The sequence below is a fragment of the Antechinus flavipes genome, chromosome 3 (genome assembly GCF_016432865.1).
Source record: "Antechinus flavipes isolate AdamAnt ecotype Samford, QLD, Australia chromosome 3, AdamAnt_v2, whole genome shotgun sequence".
Lineage (NCBI taxonomy): Eukaryota > Metazoa > Chordata > Mammalia > Dasyuromorphia > Dasyuridae > Antechinus > Antechinus flavipes.
Window position 1 is genome coordinate 548,833,271 of NC_067400.1, and position 16,788 is coordinate 548,850,058.

Here is a 16,788-nt window from a genome sequence, read left to right on the forward strand (position 1 = left end):
AATAATGTCAGAATGTGGACTTTTCTTCATACAGAAATTATTCAGGATAAGTATAATTGGAAAAAGAGATGTACTGCAAAGTGTAACACAGCCAGGTGAACCACTGAACTAGAGATAAAGAGATCTAATACTGAACTGGTAGACTCAGAATGTTAAAATATCAAAAGAAAAACCAAGCAGTATAAGTAGATATATTTCATGGGAGAATGTAAAATGTAGACAATATGTAATTTAAGTACATTTTAAAAATACTTATGATAATAAAATTTTACATTATTTTATTACTATGTAAATCAAGTGAATTCAACTTTTTATAACATATTAAATTTTAAAATCACCTACCACTAAAATAAGTTTCTTTTCTTCTCCTTGATTTATTTTTTCATAAGTTAGTCAGAACAATTTATATAAAAGAAATCCTTCTCCATACTGCTCTAAGCCAAGGGTTCTGAGCCTGAAGTCTGACATATTTCAGGATGTCCATAAACTTGGGTGGAAAAAATATTTTCATTAACCTCTAGGTAAAATTTTTAGCACTTCCTCCAATCATTTAAACAAATTATTCTTAAAAGGAACCCATAAACTTTATCTACCTCTCAAAAGTATGCACGACACATTAAAAAAAACCCTAGAGAGTCTGTTATAGGCAAATAGAAAAATGAAATGTTTTTGATGCTTATTTTAGGCAGATTCACTAGGGTATAGTGTTCATAACAGGAGTAATTAAAGTGATAAGATCTTGTGGGAGATTATTTCTATAATCTTGACATGTGATGATAAGTACTGAAAGCTCCATAGAGATAATGAAAGACAGATGGTAGGAACATAAAAGAAAAGAGAATGGACAGGACTTGTTGCTTGATGACTTATTTTCTATGGATTGGTAGTTATAGGATAAGGAAAGAGACCGATAATTTGGGTGATGGAGAGAATGAGAATCCTGTTGACAGAAACATGGAAGTCAGAAGGGGTGCTGGTGTTTGAGGATGCTGCTGTAAATATGGTGAGAGTAGAAAGTATAAGAGGAAATATCCAACAGAGTGGAGGACATAGGACAGAAGTCGGGATGGAATTCAGGGATAAAATTACAGATGTAGCATTCATGTACATAGAGATGCAAATATCCTCCTTCAGAGAGCAAGGGAGAAATGTTAAGGAAACATAAATTTAGATTTAACAGGTCATATCTTGAAACTCATTACAATTGATTTTTAAAAAATATTCCTCCAGATTTTCATTATTTCTGTTTCTGTCTTTCTATATCTGTCTCTGTCTTTCACACACACACACACACACACACACACACACACACACACACACACACGGGACCCCCGATTCAATGTCTAATATTCTTGGTTTTTATACATACATACATACATACATACATCTATTAATGTGTGTGTGTGTGTGTGTGTGTGTGTGTGTGTGTGTGTGCTATTTCATTATTTCAGAAGACTCAGGAACAATGTCTGCAATCCAGAAAAGTTGCCACCAGGTGGTGTATGAGGTATACTAACAAAGTCCAGGAAGCAATATCTCTTGACAGGGTCATTACTATCTCTAACAGAACTCATAGTTTGCAAAGCGCTTTATAAGTGTTATTTCATATGATCCTCAAAACAACTCAGTGAAATACATATTTGTTATCTCCAATTTGTTGTTGTGCAGTTTTAGTTATTTCTGACTCTACCTGACTCGATTTGGGATTTTCTTCACGAAGACACTGCAAGAGTTTGCCATTTCCTTCTTCAGCTCATTTTACAGAGAAGGAAACTGAGGCAAACAAAATTAAGTGACTAATCCAGACTCACCTAGCTAGGAAGTGTTTAAGTTTCCTGATTCCAGACTCTCTAGAATCCATCCATTGCCCCATCTAGGTGTTCCTATTCCCATTTTACAATGAATAAACTGAGGCTGAAAGAGGTAATTTAATTTTTTTTTAGGGTCTCACAGCTTTTAAATGTTTCAAGTAAAATGAGTCAGGAAAACTCCAGATTGAGCATTCAAGTCATTGCCACTTAGTTGTATCATGAGTTTCACAGAAACCTTTTCTACTGACTTGTAAGATAAAAATTGTTGTTATTATTTTTTTTTTTTAAAGCAGGTCCTATTTTGAATTAGCCTTGCTTCTCCTCTCCCATTGGCCCAAAATAAAGAGAATGAAAAATCATGTGGCAGTTCAATATTACTGGTCTTTTTGAAGACAGGGATGATGACCATAACTGTTAATGCTTCCACCATCCATGAAGATCTTTTTCAAATGAAGTAGGAATTTTATTACTATTTGATTAACTTGTTCTAAGTTTTCCTTTGCATTCTTTCCTCAAACCTTTGTATCATTCTCATCCCCCTTCTCCCACTATGTATATGTATTTGAAAATTTGAATATAATAAACAGAATTATATTTCTCTGGATATAGATAGCCAATCTCTTTTTGAAGGATCTCTTTTCTTAGAAAATATTAAAAAGAAAGTTTTAAACAGAGCTGAAAGGCAATTTCTTAAATTAAGCAATGCATATTCTTTTAAAATTACTAGATAGCTTTCATGAGTTGGGGATATCTGGGGACCAGGAAGACCCTTTGGCATATACTTCATTGTTAAAGAGAACTACCTATTAAGGAAACTCCCTTTACCAATATAGACAGGCACCATATGTAACATTAAAGAGTTGCATAGACTACTAAGAAGTTAAATGACTTCCCCAGTCATGCAGCCTGTCCCTAACTCATGAGATTTCAGGGGTGCTTAAGTGTCAGAGATCCAATAGCTTTTCTCTCCAAAGCAGACACTGACTTTGTTATTCTTCTTCTTTTTACCCTAAGAGAAAGACTGGCTGGGGAGAAGAAATAAAAGTCTTATATCCTCATCTCTTTGCAGTTCCCCAGATGGTGATCCACACCTCATTCTTTTGTCATTGGTTGTTTAAAAAACAAATAACACCCAAAACAAACCCAATAACATACCATTCTACATAGAAAGGTTATAAAACCCATGTTTGTCTGCCTGTATCTCGGTCTATCTGTCTATTTCTCTCTCTTTCTCTCTGTTTCTCAATCTTTGTCATTCTTCCTATCAGAGGAAGGAATTTTTCTTCGGAATTTCTCTTTAAGGAGATGGAGTGGAATAAGATTCTCCTGTTCTCTTTCACAAGCTTTCTAGTTACTGATTTAACATCCCTGCCTGGCGGGTTCCATCAGGAATGACTTTGGATATAGAGTTTAATTACCAATCCGTCCAGACTAGCACAAGCAGAAAATAACTGGATTTACTTGCATTTGCTTTCCTTATTTTTTTCCCTCATCATTAAAAAAAAACATCAATCATTTGATATTGCCTGGCATCAGGTTATGCAGCATATAAAATGAAACCACTTATGTATGGACCTTATATTATGAGGATAAAATTACATATTTTGCAGAGATATCAAGGAGTCACAATAAGAATAATTAATTCTAAAAATAAGTACGAATATTGCCGCTTTTCAAAGACTTCTATTTCACTAACTTTACGCTTGATTGAGGAGGGAAACAGGTGGGGATGGAAAGAACACTAAGCTGATATGGGAGGATGACATTTAAATTATCATCTTTTGCCACATTTTGCTTCTTTTAGAAACAACATTTAGAATGATAAATTAGTTCTTACCATCATCTTTGTCAGGGAGAATCGTAACCTGAGCCCCTGGGAACTCTGAACCAATTCTTCCACCCATGGGCATGCTCAGCAGAACGTGAAATGTTTCAGCCTCTTCATGCAAAGAGTCGTCAATAATAACAATTCGGCACATTTTCTCCTGTTCATCTTTGTCAAATCGGACAACACTGGTATGATCCTCAGGCCTGGATATGTAATCAGAATAGGAGAGCACAGATGTAGGGACAGTCCCTGTTGCAGTTCCTAGGGGGAGAAAATGGTCAAAAAGTTTCATGAGGAAAAAAATCTCAAAATTGCTTTCAAAGACACTAATTTTCATACTTAGGATTTCACTTTGTTCTCCCAATGTATTATCATAATGATCAATTACTTCTTCTTTCCCTTTCCTACTACATTAGTTATTATTTAAAATTCTAAGGATTTAAAGCTGAATCCAAGCCACTTAAAAATAAATATTTTTTTCTCCTTTTGAGTTCCAAATCTAAAGTACAATTTAAAGACCTCTCTTAGGAATTATAAAAATATGGTCAGAGATTAATAAAATATTATGGATGCCTGTTTTCACCTAAGTGCAGCTTTTAAAAAGCTATATGGAAAATTTTAATGTTCTTGGTAAGCAAAACATTTCATTCTAGTAAGGTTCTTCAGAACCTTAATTAAAAAATCATGTGCTATACAAAATCAATTTAGTTAGAGCCACATTTTGGTTGAAAATAGTTTGATATTAAAAGAAAAGGAAAATTTTAAACATAAATACCTGTTACAAATTTTAATGTTACAGATTATATGTATAAATGCTGTATTCATGCAGAAGCAAAGTTTGAAAGATGCTGTGACTAAAATTTAATATTGAAGCATCTAAACTTTCATTCTTTGTTCCATCATGTTTATAAACAACCTGATTGACTTTTGATGCTCCAAACAGAGAACAGTATTTATTTTTAAGCCAAATATATATTTCTAAGGAAGAAGGAAACTGTTGGGTTAGGTAATTAAGGCTACTTTAATGTGTTTTAGGAATCTATAGTTAGGGTATCTCCCAAAGATTTTCCTAGGAATGCTGCATAGGGTTAGAGGCAGTGAGTAGCACCCCTATAGTAACTATAACCCCTATAGTTAAGAGGGAACTTGGTACAAATTCCAATAATCTTTTCGTTGTTTTTATTGTGGCCAGTAAAAGGTTAATCTTGAAATCTTGCCTCAGTCTAGTAGAACAAACTATTTCCTCTGGCTGCTCTGATTTTACTGTAATGATTTACCCTGCTAAGATATCCTCCTGGGTGAACTGGTTTATTCCTTCTACTAAAAGATCAAAACAGTCCAAGAATGCTAGAGAAAATCAGTACCTGTCAATGGATGATGGATTAGAACTACAGAAAAGTCAGCTACAAATCCAATATGAATTGGTCCTGAGTTTAACCTCTGAAAAGTTAAACTGGAAAGACCCATAAATACCTCAGCAAGATATTGTATTTGTCCTTAAGAAACAAAATCTTGATTAGGTATAGTTAAACTATAAGATTTCAGATGTTCTCTCTTCCATTAAGCATTTTGTCATTTTAAGTTACCTTGCAAGTATTTAAAAAAAAAAAAAAAACACAACTGTCCAGGTACTATACATTACTGACTTTTATATAGCTTTTTGCAAAGCGCTCTCTCTCTCTCTCTCTCTCTCTCCCCCTCTCTCTCTCTCTGTGTGTGTGTGTGTGTGTACATGTCTTATTTGATCTATACAACAAAAATCTGAAGAGTAAGTTCAGTTTATAAATAGGGAAAGTGAGTCCCAGGATGTTGAAATGATTTGCTAGGTGTTAAATATAGGATATAATCATTGTTTTTGTTTTAGTCCTGTCTGACTCTTTGTGATTCCATTTGAGGTTTGCTTGGCAAAGATCCTGGAGTGGTTTATCATTTCCTTCTTTATCTCATTTTACAGAAGAGGAAACTAAGGCAAACAGGGTTAAATGACTTGCCCAGGGTCACTCTGCTAGTAAGTGTCTGAGGTAGGATTTGAACTCCAGTCTTCCTGATTTCTGGTCTACCACTCTTATCTACCTGCACCAGCTACTGTGTGATAATAATAAATATTTATGTAGCACTTGTTATGTGCTCAGCATGGTGCTTCATAATTAGTATCTCATCTGATCCTCACAATAACTCTGACAGATGGGTCTATTATCTCCATTTTACAGATAAGGGTTACACAGCTAATAAATGTCTGAAGCTGGATTTGACTCAGAATTTCCTCACACCCTGATCCTGTATCAAATTGAAATACTGACTTGTATACAGAGGGCCACATGTTTGATACTTCTGTCCTAAAGTTCATCATCAATAATCCACCAAATGCTCCAAATCAAATTATTTTACTTCAGAAGCATTTAAGGTTATTTGGAAAAATAAACTTATTTATTCAGTAGTACTATTTCCTTAATGAATAATGCTTTACAAGTTTCATTACCTGTTAGTGGTTCATGAAAAATAAAAGGGAAGGGAACTGCTCTTAGTGCAAACTTATGTGTGTCTTTGCCTCAAAAGGATTCCCTTTTCTCCAGCCATTATTTGTCCTTAACCTGACTTGTACTACCTTGTCGAGTGTAGCAGATCACCATTAATTCTTGGCTCACATCTCCACTTCTTTTGATGGGAATGAACAATTCACCAACATCTTCTTCAATGGTGTAGACAGACTGAGGAATAAAGACAGTTGATTCTGCAGAGATAACATAGGATAAACATTCATTACTGTACTTCCTGAGATCATCACTGTAAAATAACCATATACATATTCAAATTTTCCCCAGTGTTTGGTTATTTTTTGTTGTTGTTGTTGTTTTTCCTTTCATAAACTATTATGGAACAATGGTGGGGGGTAGGAAGAGAATGTAGAGAGGACACAAACTTCTAAAACATACAAACTCAGAGCCAATGTATCATCTCTTTGGGAATTAAAAAAAAAAAAAAAAGCTTTCTCTTTCATCTCTTCTGTAATCTCTTTTTCTCACTTAAATAAGGGCTTCTGGCATACCTTCCCAGAAAACTAGTTTTGGCCTCTTGACAGAGAACAAAACTTCAGCAAATTAATTTAATCTCTTTCATTTTGGATGTTGTATGCTTAGAGGGATAATCATACAATGTATACTTTTTGTAAGCAAAAATTCCTTTGGAATTCAGGACTCTATTCATCAGATGTAAAGAAGCATTTATTTGGACTCTTTCCCTAGAAGAGTCGCTATGATATATACAAGTGTACTCTTACAAGTATAAACTTCTCATTTTTTAATGGTAGAAGAAGGCTGTATCAAACAAAGGGTGATAACAAAAAAGTTCCATGCAGATAGTATAAATGATTTTCCAAGACATTTTTCATATTACTATATGTAGTAAATTTTTGTTTGACATAATTACTTCAGAACTTATTACATAAAGGTTTTGTTAACAATTTCCTTTATAAGAAAGATTATAAAAAACAACAACTCATCATGTTCTCTTTGAAGCACTGAACCACAATGGCTCTCTGGCTGTCAAAGAATATTAGAAATACTGCAGGTAAGAAAATAATAGAAAATGTCATTATACTGATGTGATAAAATCTGTGGCATTTCAATTTCACAAATATACTTTTAAACATTTCCAAATTTATTATTTGAATTAGTTTTATAGCAATTGCTTTTATCTAGATAATTTATCCCATATCATTCTTAATTTAAAAGCAAAAGACTATGAAGTGGAATTCAGCTTTGGATTAGCTACACTTTTCTGAATTAAGATTTCATTATGTCTAATTCCTTTCAACCAAAATCCACACTCACAATGTTCAATTTCAAGGAAGAGATTTTCATCAGACTTTGCAACAAAGAAAGCAAAACACATCATACCCAGTTTATATATATATATATATATATATATATATGTACATATATTTGATATTTGCCAGTGGATTAATTTTACTCTACCTTGCTTAGAACTTGCAAATCATGGAAAAATCTGCTTTTTTGGATGGTATTTGCTATTATTAATACAGATTCAATTTGTCTGTACTACTCAGGAACTTATTAATAAAATTTACTTGAAAAATTCCATGTGTTGGATTTTAATCATTAAAGCCCCATGAGGTTTGAATCTTGAATGTTATTTTCTTACCCTGTACCACTTAAGCCTATAAAGTAAGGGAGGGCAGCACTCCTGCCATTTGTCAGTAGATTTGAATAATGAAAGAGAAAAAAGTAGGGTGATCTAGGTGGGGGGCCTTCAGTTCTGGAATTCACTCCTCCACTTGGTTTGACAAAGCTTGGGCTTGCTGACCTGGAGGGCACAGTACCAGGCTTATCTATTCCCTTGGGCTTTTTGTATATGGGAAATATTACTGGATATCTAGAGGGAAAACGTGGTAGAGGGCTTAGCAGAAGTTAGATTTTTCTGTACTTCACTTTCTCAAGAGAGTTGTCAATTTTATGTGTGCAGCTTGCTTCAAGTGGGCACAGAATTTTGAGCTCATTTGATGATGGTGTAAAATTTTTCTTTTACACCAGCATGATCAGTTTATCTTAAAGTAGCAATGTCCTGGGAGTTAAAGAGCAAAAACAAGAGAAAAAGAATGAGGCCAATTTAAATTAGATTAAAAAGAGCTGCCAAGGGGGACTTAAATTCTGGAAAACTAGGAGTAGAAGCAGAATGAAAATAATTTAAAGATCATGTATTTAGGGATTGATCACTCAGCTTGCAAATAAGTATTGCCCAGAAGATCTGCCACTGTTAAGAGAAAACAAACCAAACCAAAACAAAAAAACCTAACAATAAAAAGTTGGTGCTCAATACATCTGCTTAGTTGAACGTGTTAGAGTGAATGAATGAACGAATGTTTCAGTATATAAAAGGATGAAACAATGTCATCAATACTATTGTTTTTTGTATTAGAGGAAACTAAGTGATAACTGTTGCTTTCTGTGTGAACCAATGAGCACGAGTGGAACAATGTCTGAACAGAAAAATATGGATGCTTACTGGGACTGCCACTGTTGGTTACTTTAAAGTTCCAAGGAGTTTTCATAAGCCAAAAAAAAAAAAAGTGATTGTAAGCACTCTGAAAAGGAAACATTTCTCTCTATGGAAGAGGTTCTTAATCTGGGGTCCGTGGATTTATATTCTAAAGTAAATTTCAATGACTGTATTTCAATATAATTGGTTTTCTTTTCAATCTTATGTTCTCAATACATTGAAAAGCATTATTTGAAAAAGGGACTGATGGTTTCTCCAGAATAACAGAGGCCCATGACACATAAAAAAGAACTTTGCTCTATAAGCTAACCAAATCCTAATACAAGAGAGACAGAGATAGACAGACACTACTCTATAAAATTTAATAGGACAAAACGAGTTCTTAAAAACTCACTTGCATCAAAAAATGCAAGAAAGGAAAGAAAATATAGTCTCATGACTGATATTAAATTTGGTCCAATAAAACAACTTTTTATAAATATTCACAATACTTTTAGATTGCATTCTTTAAATTTGTGGACAATTGATGGCAAATATAGGGTTTGTTATATATTTGAAACTAAACCTGGGAAAATCTATCAACTTTTCTATGTCTTATTTTTTTCTCCTCCATAACAGAGAAATAATCATTTATCAATCATAGAGGAGACATGAATGAATGTAAATAGGAATCTTGTAATTGAAATCATGACAACATGTACAAGTGCATTCTTCTCCTAAGAACTGTCTGGCAAAGCATTGTATGTACAACTTAATAGCATGGAGGCTGAAAACTTTCCTGAGATACCATATAAACATGCAAATCTTCTCTGATTGGTGAGTTCCTGCCTGGCACCACCATTCCATGAATAACTTAGGCAATTTACTTTGTCTTCTTTCCTGATTTCATGTGTCCTTCTATACTCCCCATTCATCACTCTCTTCAACAAACCCTGCTTTCTAGCTTCCTTTTATGTTGCTTTTCCCTTCAAATATAAGCTCCTTGAGGGCAGAGACACTCTTTTTGTCACCTTGTATTTGTATCCCTAATCCTTAGCACTGTGTTATGTGCTTAATAAATGATATGTCTCTCAATCTATCTTATATTGGATGGTCAAGGAATGCTATTTTATGTCAGCAAAATTTTGTGTTTATTTCATGTAGCTTAAGGGATTTTTTTGAGTAAGGTTTTTTCCAACAATCACTTTTATTTGTATTTTTCTGTGTCTATTAGAAAATTTATATTCTATGGTTAACAAATTATTATAACCTCCTGTTTTCTCTTAAGATTCTTAATCACATCTTAATCTCAGTACAGTGACCCACATACTGTACTGAGAATTCATGGATGTTGTTCAAAGGCACAATTCCTGATGTTGGCAGGACTGAGATTCCAGCTTCCTTTCTTTATCACTACTCTGTTCTCAGTTATAATGGATTGTAATGTTATCAATTCTTGACACTTCAGCCTTCAAATTTAGCAGTGGACATGAATCAGTCACCCAATGTTTCTCTTCTTCCTGCATTCCTTACAGTGTAACAAATTATGATTAATTTTAGGTCTAGTGAGAAAAAAGTGCCTGTGTCATCTAAATTCTGTTATGAACTTGAGTTCATTCAAGGTACATTAAAGTTACCATCCCTTTTCATTCAATTATATTCTTGAGACATGCAAAATTCTAGACTTCTATGTGTAAATGTATCTTATTCTCTGTTAAATAATAATTAATCAAACATACAGTCCCAATGAAAAAGTGTCTGAAGTGGGCAAATATTTAATCCATTAGTTCAAGACTATAAATATACATACATATTTGTATATGTTTTGTTCTCATTCTACAAAAAAAAAAGTTCAATTAGTTCTTTTCATAAAGAGGTTAGGAAAGACTTCAAACACACAGTCTAAATAATAGTATTGAATTACTTAAATATTTTAGGTGGTCAGTCCTGCTAGAGTAGATTTAGCAAAGTTCTATTCTCCCATGCATACAAAACATATGCTCTCATTAGAACTGGTTTGACATAAAAAATGAAGGAAGCTTTTCAACATAAATATCTTTATAAATATAGAAAATATTAGTTGAATATATAAGGAAGTATTTTAAAATGAAAGTAAGTCCAGTGAAATTCAGGCCTATCTTTATAAATATGTTAACATACAAATATAAAAGAAAAGAAAGCTTCATTTAAAAATTATGTAAGGTAGAAATATTTTTGTTTTTCTGGAAAATCATATTGTACTCATATTTTAAAATATGTTTATGAAATAAATATTTGTCTTTATGTGGTTTTTTCCCTTAAGAATATGTGTTTATCTAAACAAATATTAACAAAATCTCACAGATTCTTTGAGAAGTGAGAAAACACTACTTATCAGTAGTAGGTGGTAAGGTATGAGAATGGGTTGGTAAAAATGAAAAAGTGAGAAACTTTTTTAAGTCACAAAGTGATTGTGTTTAAAATCATTATTCTGAGCAACAAAGTGAACCACTATGTTCTACTAGGTGAAGGGCATTGTTAAAATCTGTTCTAGAAATTAATTTATCAGGACATTTGACATGTTTATAAGTTCCTGATAGACAAATTTGCCATTTGTTCCTTATGATGTGGGAATGCTTTCTGTACTTTCAACACTAGAAGTAAGAAGGATACAAGGATCTATAAGGACTTGTCACTTGTAGGAATTCAACTCAGTGCTCCCAGGAATTAGTGGGGTCTGCTTTGTGGGACATTCCAACCTAATCAGCAAATGATCAGTACAAAGTGAGATGGTTACTGCACACAGAAGCATTGTGGATGGAATATTGGACTTGGAATCAGGAAGACCTGGGTATTAATCTAACTTTAGATACTTGCTAATTGTGAGAACCTGGATGATAGACTTTCTCTGTGTCTCAGTTTCTTCCTCTGAAAAATAGGATGGAGTTGAACTTAATGACTTCAAAATTTTTTCCAGCTCTAAATTTTTGTGATGTTATGATCCTATGAATTGCTTAGGGGAAGAATTTCCATTCTCTCATCTCCAGTTTTTTCAAGGCTTAAGAAAAAACAGTCAAATAATACCTTCTAAAAAAGTTTAGCTTCTAACAAGCTAAGGAAGGAATCTACTAGAGCACAATCCCTTCATCTCCAAAGTGAGGGTAATTGGAATGTCCCTTTCAGCTTCTGACTCTATATAAAACAAATGAAAAAACAAGGAACAGAGTACTATTTTATTGCACTAAAACAAAATAGAACTCTAAAGTGAAAGAGCCAGAAAAGACAGAAAGAAGCAGAGAGAAAAGGAAAAAAAAATTAGCAATATGTGTTAAGTTTTCTGTGGGCCTATAAGATAAAGTTGATTTTTTTTCTTTTTCTTTCTTTCTTTTTTTTTTTTTTTTTTTTTTTTTTTTTTTTTTGCATCACATGGCATGGAAATAAGCCATTTTTTTCTATTAAGATACTGAAATTTACAAAGTAGTGAGTGCATTATTTTGGCTATATAAACATCTGCTTTTTTCTCCCTAAGTTTTCAACTAACCAAACAACTTTTCTTCTTAAAGACAAGGGTAATGAATCATTGCAAGAAAACTTTGGTTTCTTAAGTTCCATATACCCATAACTTCTTGAGTACATCTAATACTTGGGTGGTCTTCTATATGTGTGAAGGGCCACTGTGTGGGGCAAGTGACAGGTGCCAATGGTCAACAACTGTCAGCATCAAGGATAGAGCTGACTAAGGTCATCTAGGATTGAATCTGTCTAAACTCAAATTCTGTCATGAAAAAATCTCAAGCTGGGGTGAGTTTCCAGAGCTTTGCGTTGCTGTAGTACCTGGAACCTACTACATAAAATATATACAAAGGCTCAGGCTTTCTTGATATTTAAACTCATCTTTTCCATAGATGACAAAATTCTTGTCTTTATAATAGTAAGAAAGGAATCAAAGGATTTAAAGCTTTATCTTTGGGTGATGAGAGGAGGACACTCGCCCTTTCTGATCTCCTCATCTGCTAGAATCTCTATAAAAATGTCTTTTTTTCTTTTTTTTCTTTCCATATGTTCAAGTTTTTTCCCTTGGTAACATGTAATTCTTTTTGACCTTTTTATTCTCAGTTCTTAGCAAAAAAATTGAACCAAAGAGGTGTTTATTCGATTTTTGTTGATTGAATTGAGGGATAGCATTTTCAGCTAGGACTCGCTTTATGAAGAGATAGAGATGTTTTTATAATGGAGAATACAGTCAGAGATTGGACTGATGGTATCTATGGGATTGGGGCCTCCAGGAGAGAAAATGCTTCTACCAAGGCAGTTCAATAACTTTTTCACAAATAATATTCTGAGGACGCCAGGAGATTGTGGCTTGCCAAAAGTTACAGAACCAGGATGTATCAGAGGTGGAATTTGAACCAGGTTTTCTGGTTCAAATCTGAGAAATTACGTTCTGGGAAAGGAAAATAAAATAACTATGATTATTCCTTTCCTCTCATCATTTATATGATCCATAGCCAAGGCCTTCTAATTTTTTAAGGAATATGAAGAATTTAGACATGGACAAGAGTAAAGCAATCACTGACTAAAGGTTTGGGAAATTTATTCTCTGTGGGATGATCAAAGAGTCATTTAATCTGATGAAGAAAGGGTCACTGTTGATTCCATGATTTATTAATATGCTGTTCTCTATTTTGTACTGAAATGAGAACAAGAAAAATGTTTAAGTAGGAGGAAGAGGGGCACAATCTAGTCATTAAGCAGCACTTGTTAATTATCCAGATTTCATATATGAGACTGCATTAATGAAAAGAAACTAAGATTTCCTCTAGAGATTTTAAAGGATGACAGACAATTAAGATGGTTTCAGCACAGGTCCTCTTTGAATACAGGATAGAGAAGACAGACTCCAGCTTAGAAAGTCTCTTTGGCTCACTTCTAACCCTTCAATTTCATATGACTAGAGGCATAAAGAGGTAGATAGAACTAAAAAATACTAGAGCAGAATCAAATCTCTTCTTTCTTAATACAAAGAAATTCAGCCTTGTAAGTTAGCAACCAAGTATTCAGAAGTTAATTCAAACAAAATTTTAACACATGAGTGGACATTAAGGACAAATGAGGCTTTTAAATCAGAAAGCTTTGTTACATGGGCATTTACCAAATTCTCAGGACCGGATGAATGAAAGACTGGTTTATCTTTCTACCATGCTGACCAAATCAAATTTTAATGCTAATTGCCCTTTTATGGGACTCCAGAATATATTTGAACAGTGCATTTAACTAAATGAGAGACAGGGTGGTTTTGGATTTTTTTTTTTTCTAAATTAAAGTTGTAACAATAGAGTCTCTATTTTCTACATTTAACTGTGCTCAACCATCTAAAGCAGGGATTTCCTCATGACTCTTCTGGTTAGTGCACTCAGGTCGATTTTATCTTGGCAGAGGTTTAAGAGCTTTCTGATTGACAAAGCAAAGTGAGCTAGCCATTTAAAAAACAAACCATGGTTTCTGACAGAGGAAATTTTAACTTCAGAAGAACCTCTAAAAGGTTTTCATTTTAAAAAAAAATGGTTCTCAAAAACGTGCTCAGACATTATTTTCAGCTAGGACTGATAAAAAGAAAACCCTGAGGGCCTGTGACAGTACTGAGAACAAGGGTCAGAGGCAAGGAGTAAGGTTCACCCATATTGACCACCATTGACCTAAGCATGTTCATGGATAAGAAAACCTAATTCAAAAGGAATTTTAAAAACCCTGCTGCTTTTTTGGGATAATATTTATATGTTTATAAAGTCTTAGGTCCAGAACTGAAAGAACTTTCAGGGAGATCTCATATAGCCCTTTTGTTTTATAAAGGAAAAACTAAATGTTTTGCCCAAAGTCATAATTGAAAATCTAATTGATAAGACGTTAGAAATAGTAGGAAGAGACTGTTTTTCAAATAGGAAATATCAATTGGCCTGGTTTACTCTGTCATATGTCAAATAGCTCTTAAATAATAATTTAAGGAAAACAAACCAAAATGGAAAGAGCAACTAATGGAAAGAGAACATGAATTAACCCATATTTGTGGTACAAATGACTTAAAAAAAAAAAAAAACTACTTCCACTTAATTTCTAATTTTAGTCCTAATGTTTACTGAATACAGAACTGTTATTTTGGAAAGTTCTTAATAGAGAAATTTCAAACTGCAATTCATTTTTGAGAATGTATTAAATGGAGGCTATTCTTGGAAACAAAAGGGAAATATATTAAATCCTCTTACCATCTCCTGGGTCAATAATCTCCACTGTTGTCACAGCAGGGAATTCTAAAGCAGCCATGACAGGCTCCGATAGCACCACCTGGAAGGTTTCCGACTGTTCATGTTCACCATCACTCAGAATTCGCACTCGCCATGTGGCTGTGGTTTGACCTGGGTTAAATTGTACTTGTTTCTGTGCCTTTCCTTTGAAGTCTCTGTCTTTTTTTGCTGTACCATCTTGTGTGCCAATACCTTTTAAAGAAACACAGTATTAGTTTTGCTTAATTTCATTTGAAATCAAATCACTTACAAGTTTTTCTACTTACAGTTGATTGATTCATATTCTGTGTCTCTGTTTCTCTGTCTCTGTCTCCATCTCTGTCTTTATCTGTGTGTGTTTCTATCTCTTTCTGTCATCTCTGTCTCTTTTTCTGTCATTTCTGTCTCTCCCTGTGTCTCTCTGCTCTCTTTCATTTCCCCTCCCATCCTCTTTCTTCTTCTCATTTTTCCTTTTCTCAAAAAATTAGTCTTTAGATCCCTTTCTAGAAATGTTTCTTTTAATGTTGGTCCTGAGACTACGGCTATTTTACAATAGCAGAAAATTTAGTCTGTTAATTTTGGTAATAAATGGAAATCAGAAGCAATTTTCTGTTCCTAACATTATTCATATTGTTGAAAGAGATTATTTTTCTTTCTATTCTACTATTATATTGCAATTTCCTTTGGCTTTTGTTATTGATCTTTCTAGAGTTTAACACAATACCCAGTATACAGTAGGTGCACAAATATGCTTCTTGATGTTTTGATTTCAAATGATAAATTGATTCTAATTGAATTTTAAAATATTGTAATTACTTCTGATTTAATCCATATACTTCTTTTTTACAGATATATTTAATCCTGAAAAGTAAAGATGGAATTGAATTCCATGTATTGAGAAAAATCAAGTGAATTAATATATCCTTTCCAGTGTTATGGACTATTTATATTTGATAATGGAACTACTTGGAGAAAATATTATGAATCCAAAATAACATATTTTCTTAAAGTAAAAATAGAAACTAAAATTTATATATCTGGAGAGAAGAAACAAATTAAAAAATTAGACAGATATGCTATGCTGTAGAATGTCATGGAACAACCTTTTTGTTCTCTTAACTCTTTATGCAATTTGGCATAGCTTTCAACACCTCTTGGATTAACCTCAATTAGCTGCCAACACTGATTGATAAAAGGGAGAGTCATTGCTAAGATTTCCAGCACATATACTGATCACTGTTTGATGGGATCTATTATTTATCCCCAGTGGCATTGTTGACAGAAGATACCTGCTAATACTGACCTTTTGATAGGTGCTGCCCAGTTTTTAAAAAATGACATTATTTTCTTATTTTTGTATATTAGAAGGGAGTGACATTTAAAAAATATAACTTCTTTATGTAAATTTACTTCCTCAATGAGGGCTATTCTTGCTGAAAATAAATTCGGGTAGATTCCAGACTCAAATTATTAGTTACCAAAAAGAAAAAAAAAAGTCTCCTTAGTAGGCTTTCAAGAGATCTTTGTAATATTGTATAAAACCTATTTTTGAATTTTGTCATGTGGCAGGCCCATAGCAACATGTATCCAATTGAACATGGCTAGTATACTGCCATTTAAAAAAAAACCCAAAACTTATCTGGTATTATCCTTTCATAGACAGTTTAAACTTTTCCCTTCTCCATGCCCCTCCCTACCACTTTCCTCACCCTGTGTTTTACATGGCAATTTCCTTTTAGTTTTGAACTTTTTTTCCTCCCTTTCTCAATTTATGAGTTTCTACCTCACCCTTGGCATAAAACTGCTTTAATCAGCTCCTAATTTTGGTCACTGAAAAGTTTTCTGCTTAAATGATTGGATCTAAAACTGGAGATACACAACCTTTGACCCCACTCAA

The 16,788-nt window shown here is 33.4% G+C and overlaps 1 protein-coding gene across 1 annotated transcript in view; it reads right to left on the bottom strand.

The window, feature by feature from the left end:
- FREM2 (FRAS1 related extracellular matrix 2) overlaps nt 1-16,788 on the bottom strand; it is a 220,003-nt gene that overhangs the window by 104,046 nt on the left and 99,169 nt on the right. Inside the window, exons 4-6 of the mRNA XM_051990726.1 lie at nt 14,874-15,104; nt 6,245-6,370; nt 3,649-3,900 (exon numbers count right to left, since the gene is read on the bottom strand). Coding sequence (XP_051846686.1) covers nt 3,649-3,900; nt 6,245-6,370; nt 14,874-15,104 — 609 coding nt within the window. The remainder of the gene's footprint in view (nt 1-3,648; nt 3,901-6,244; nt 6,371-14,873; nt 15,105-16,788) is intronic.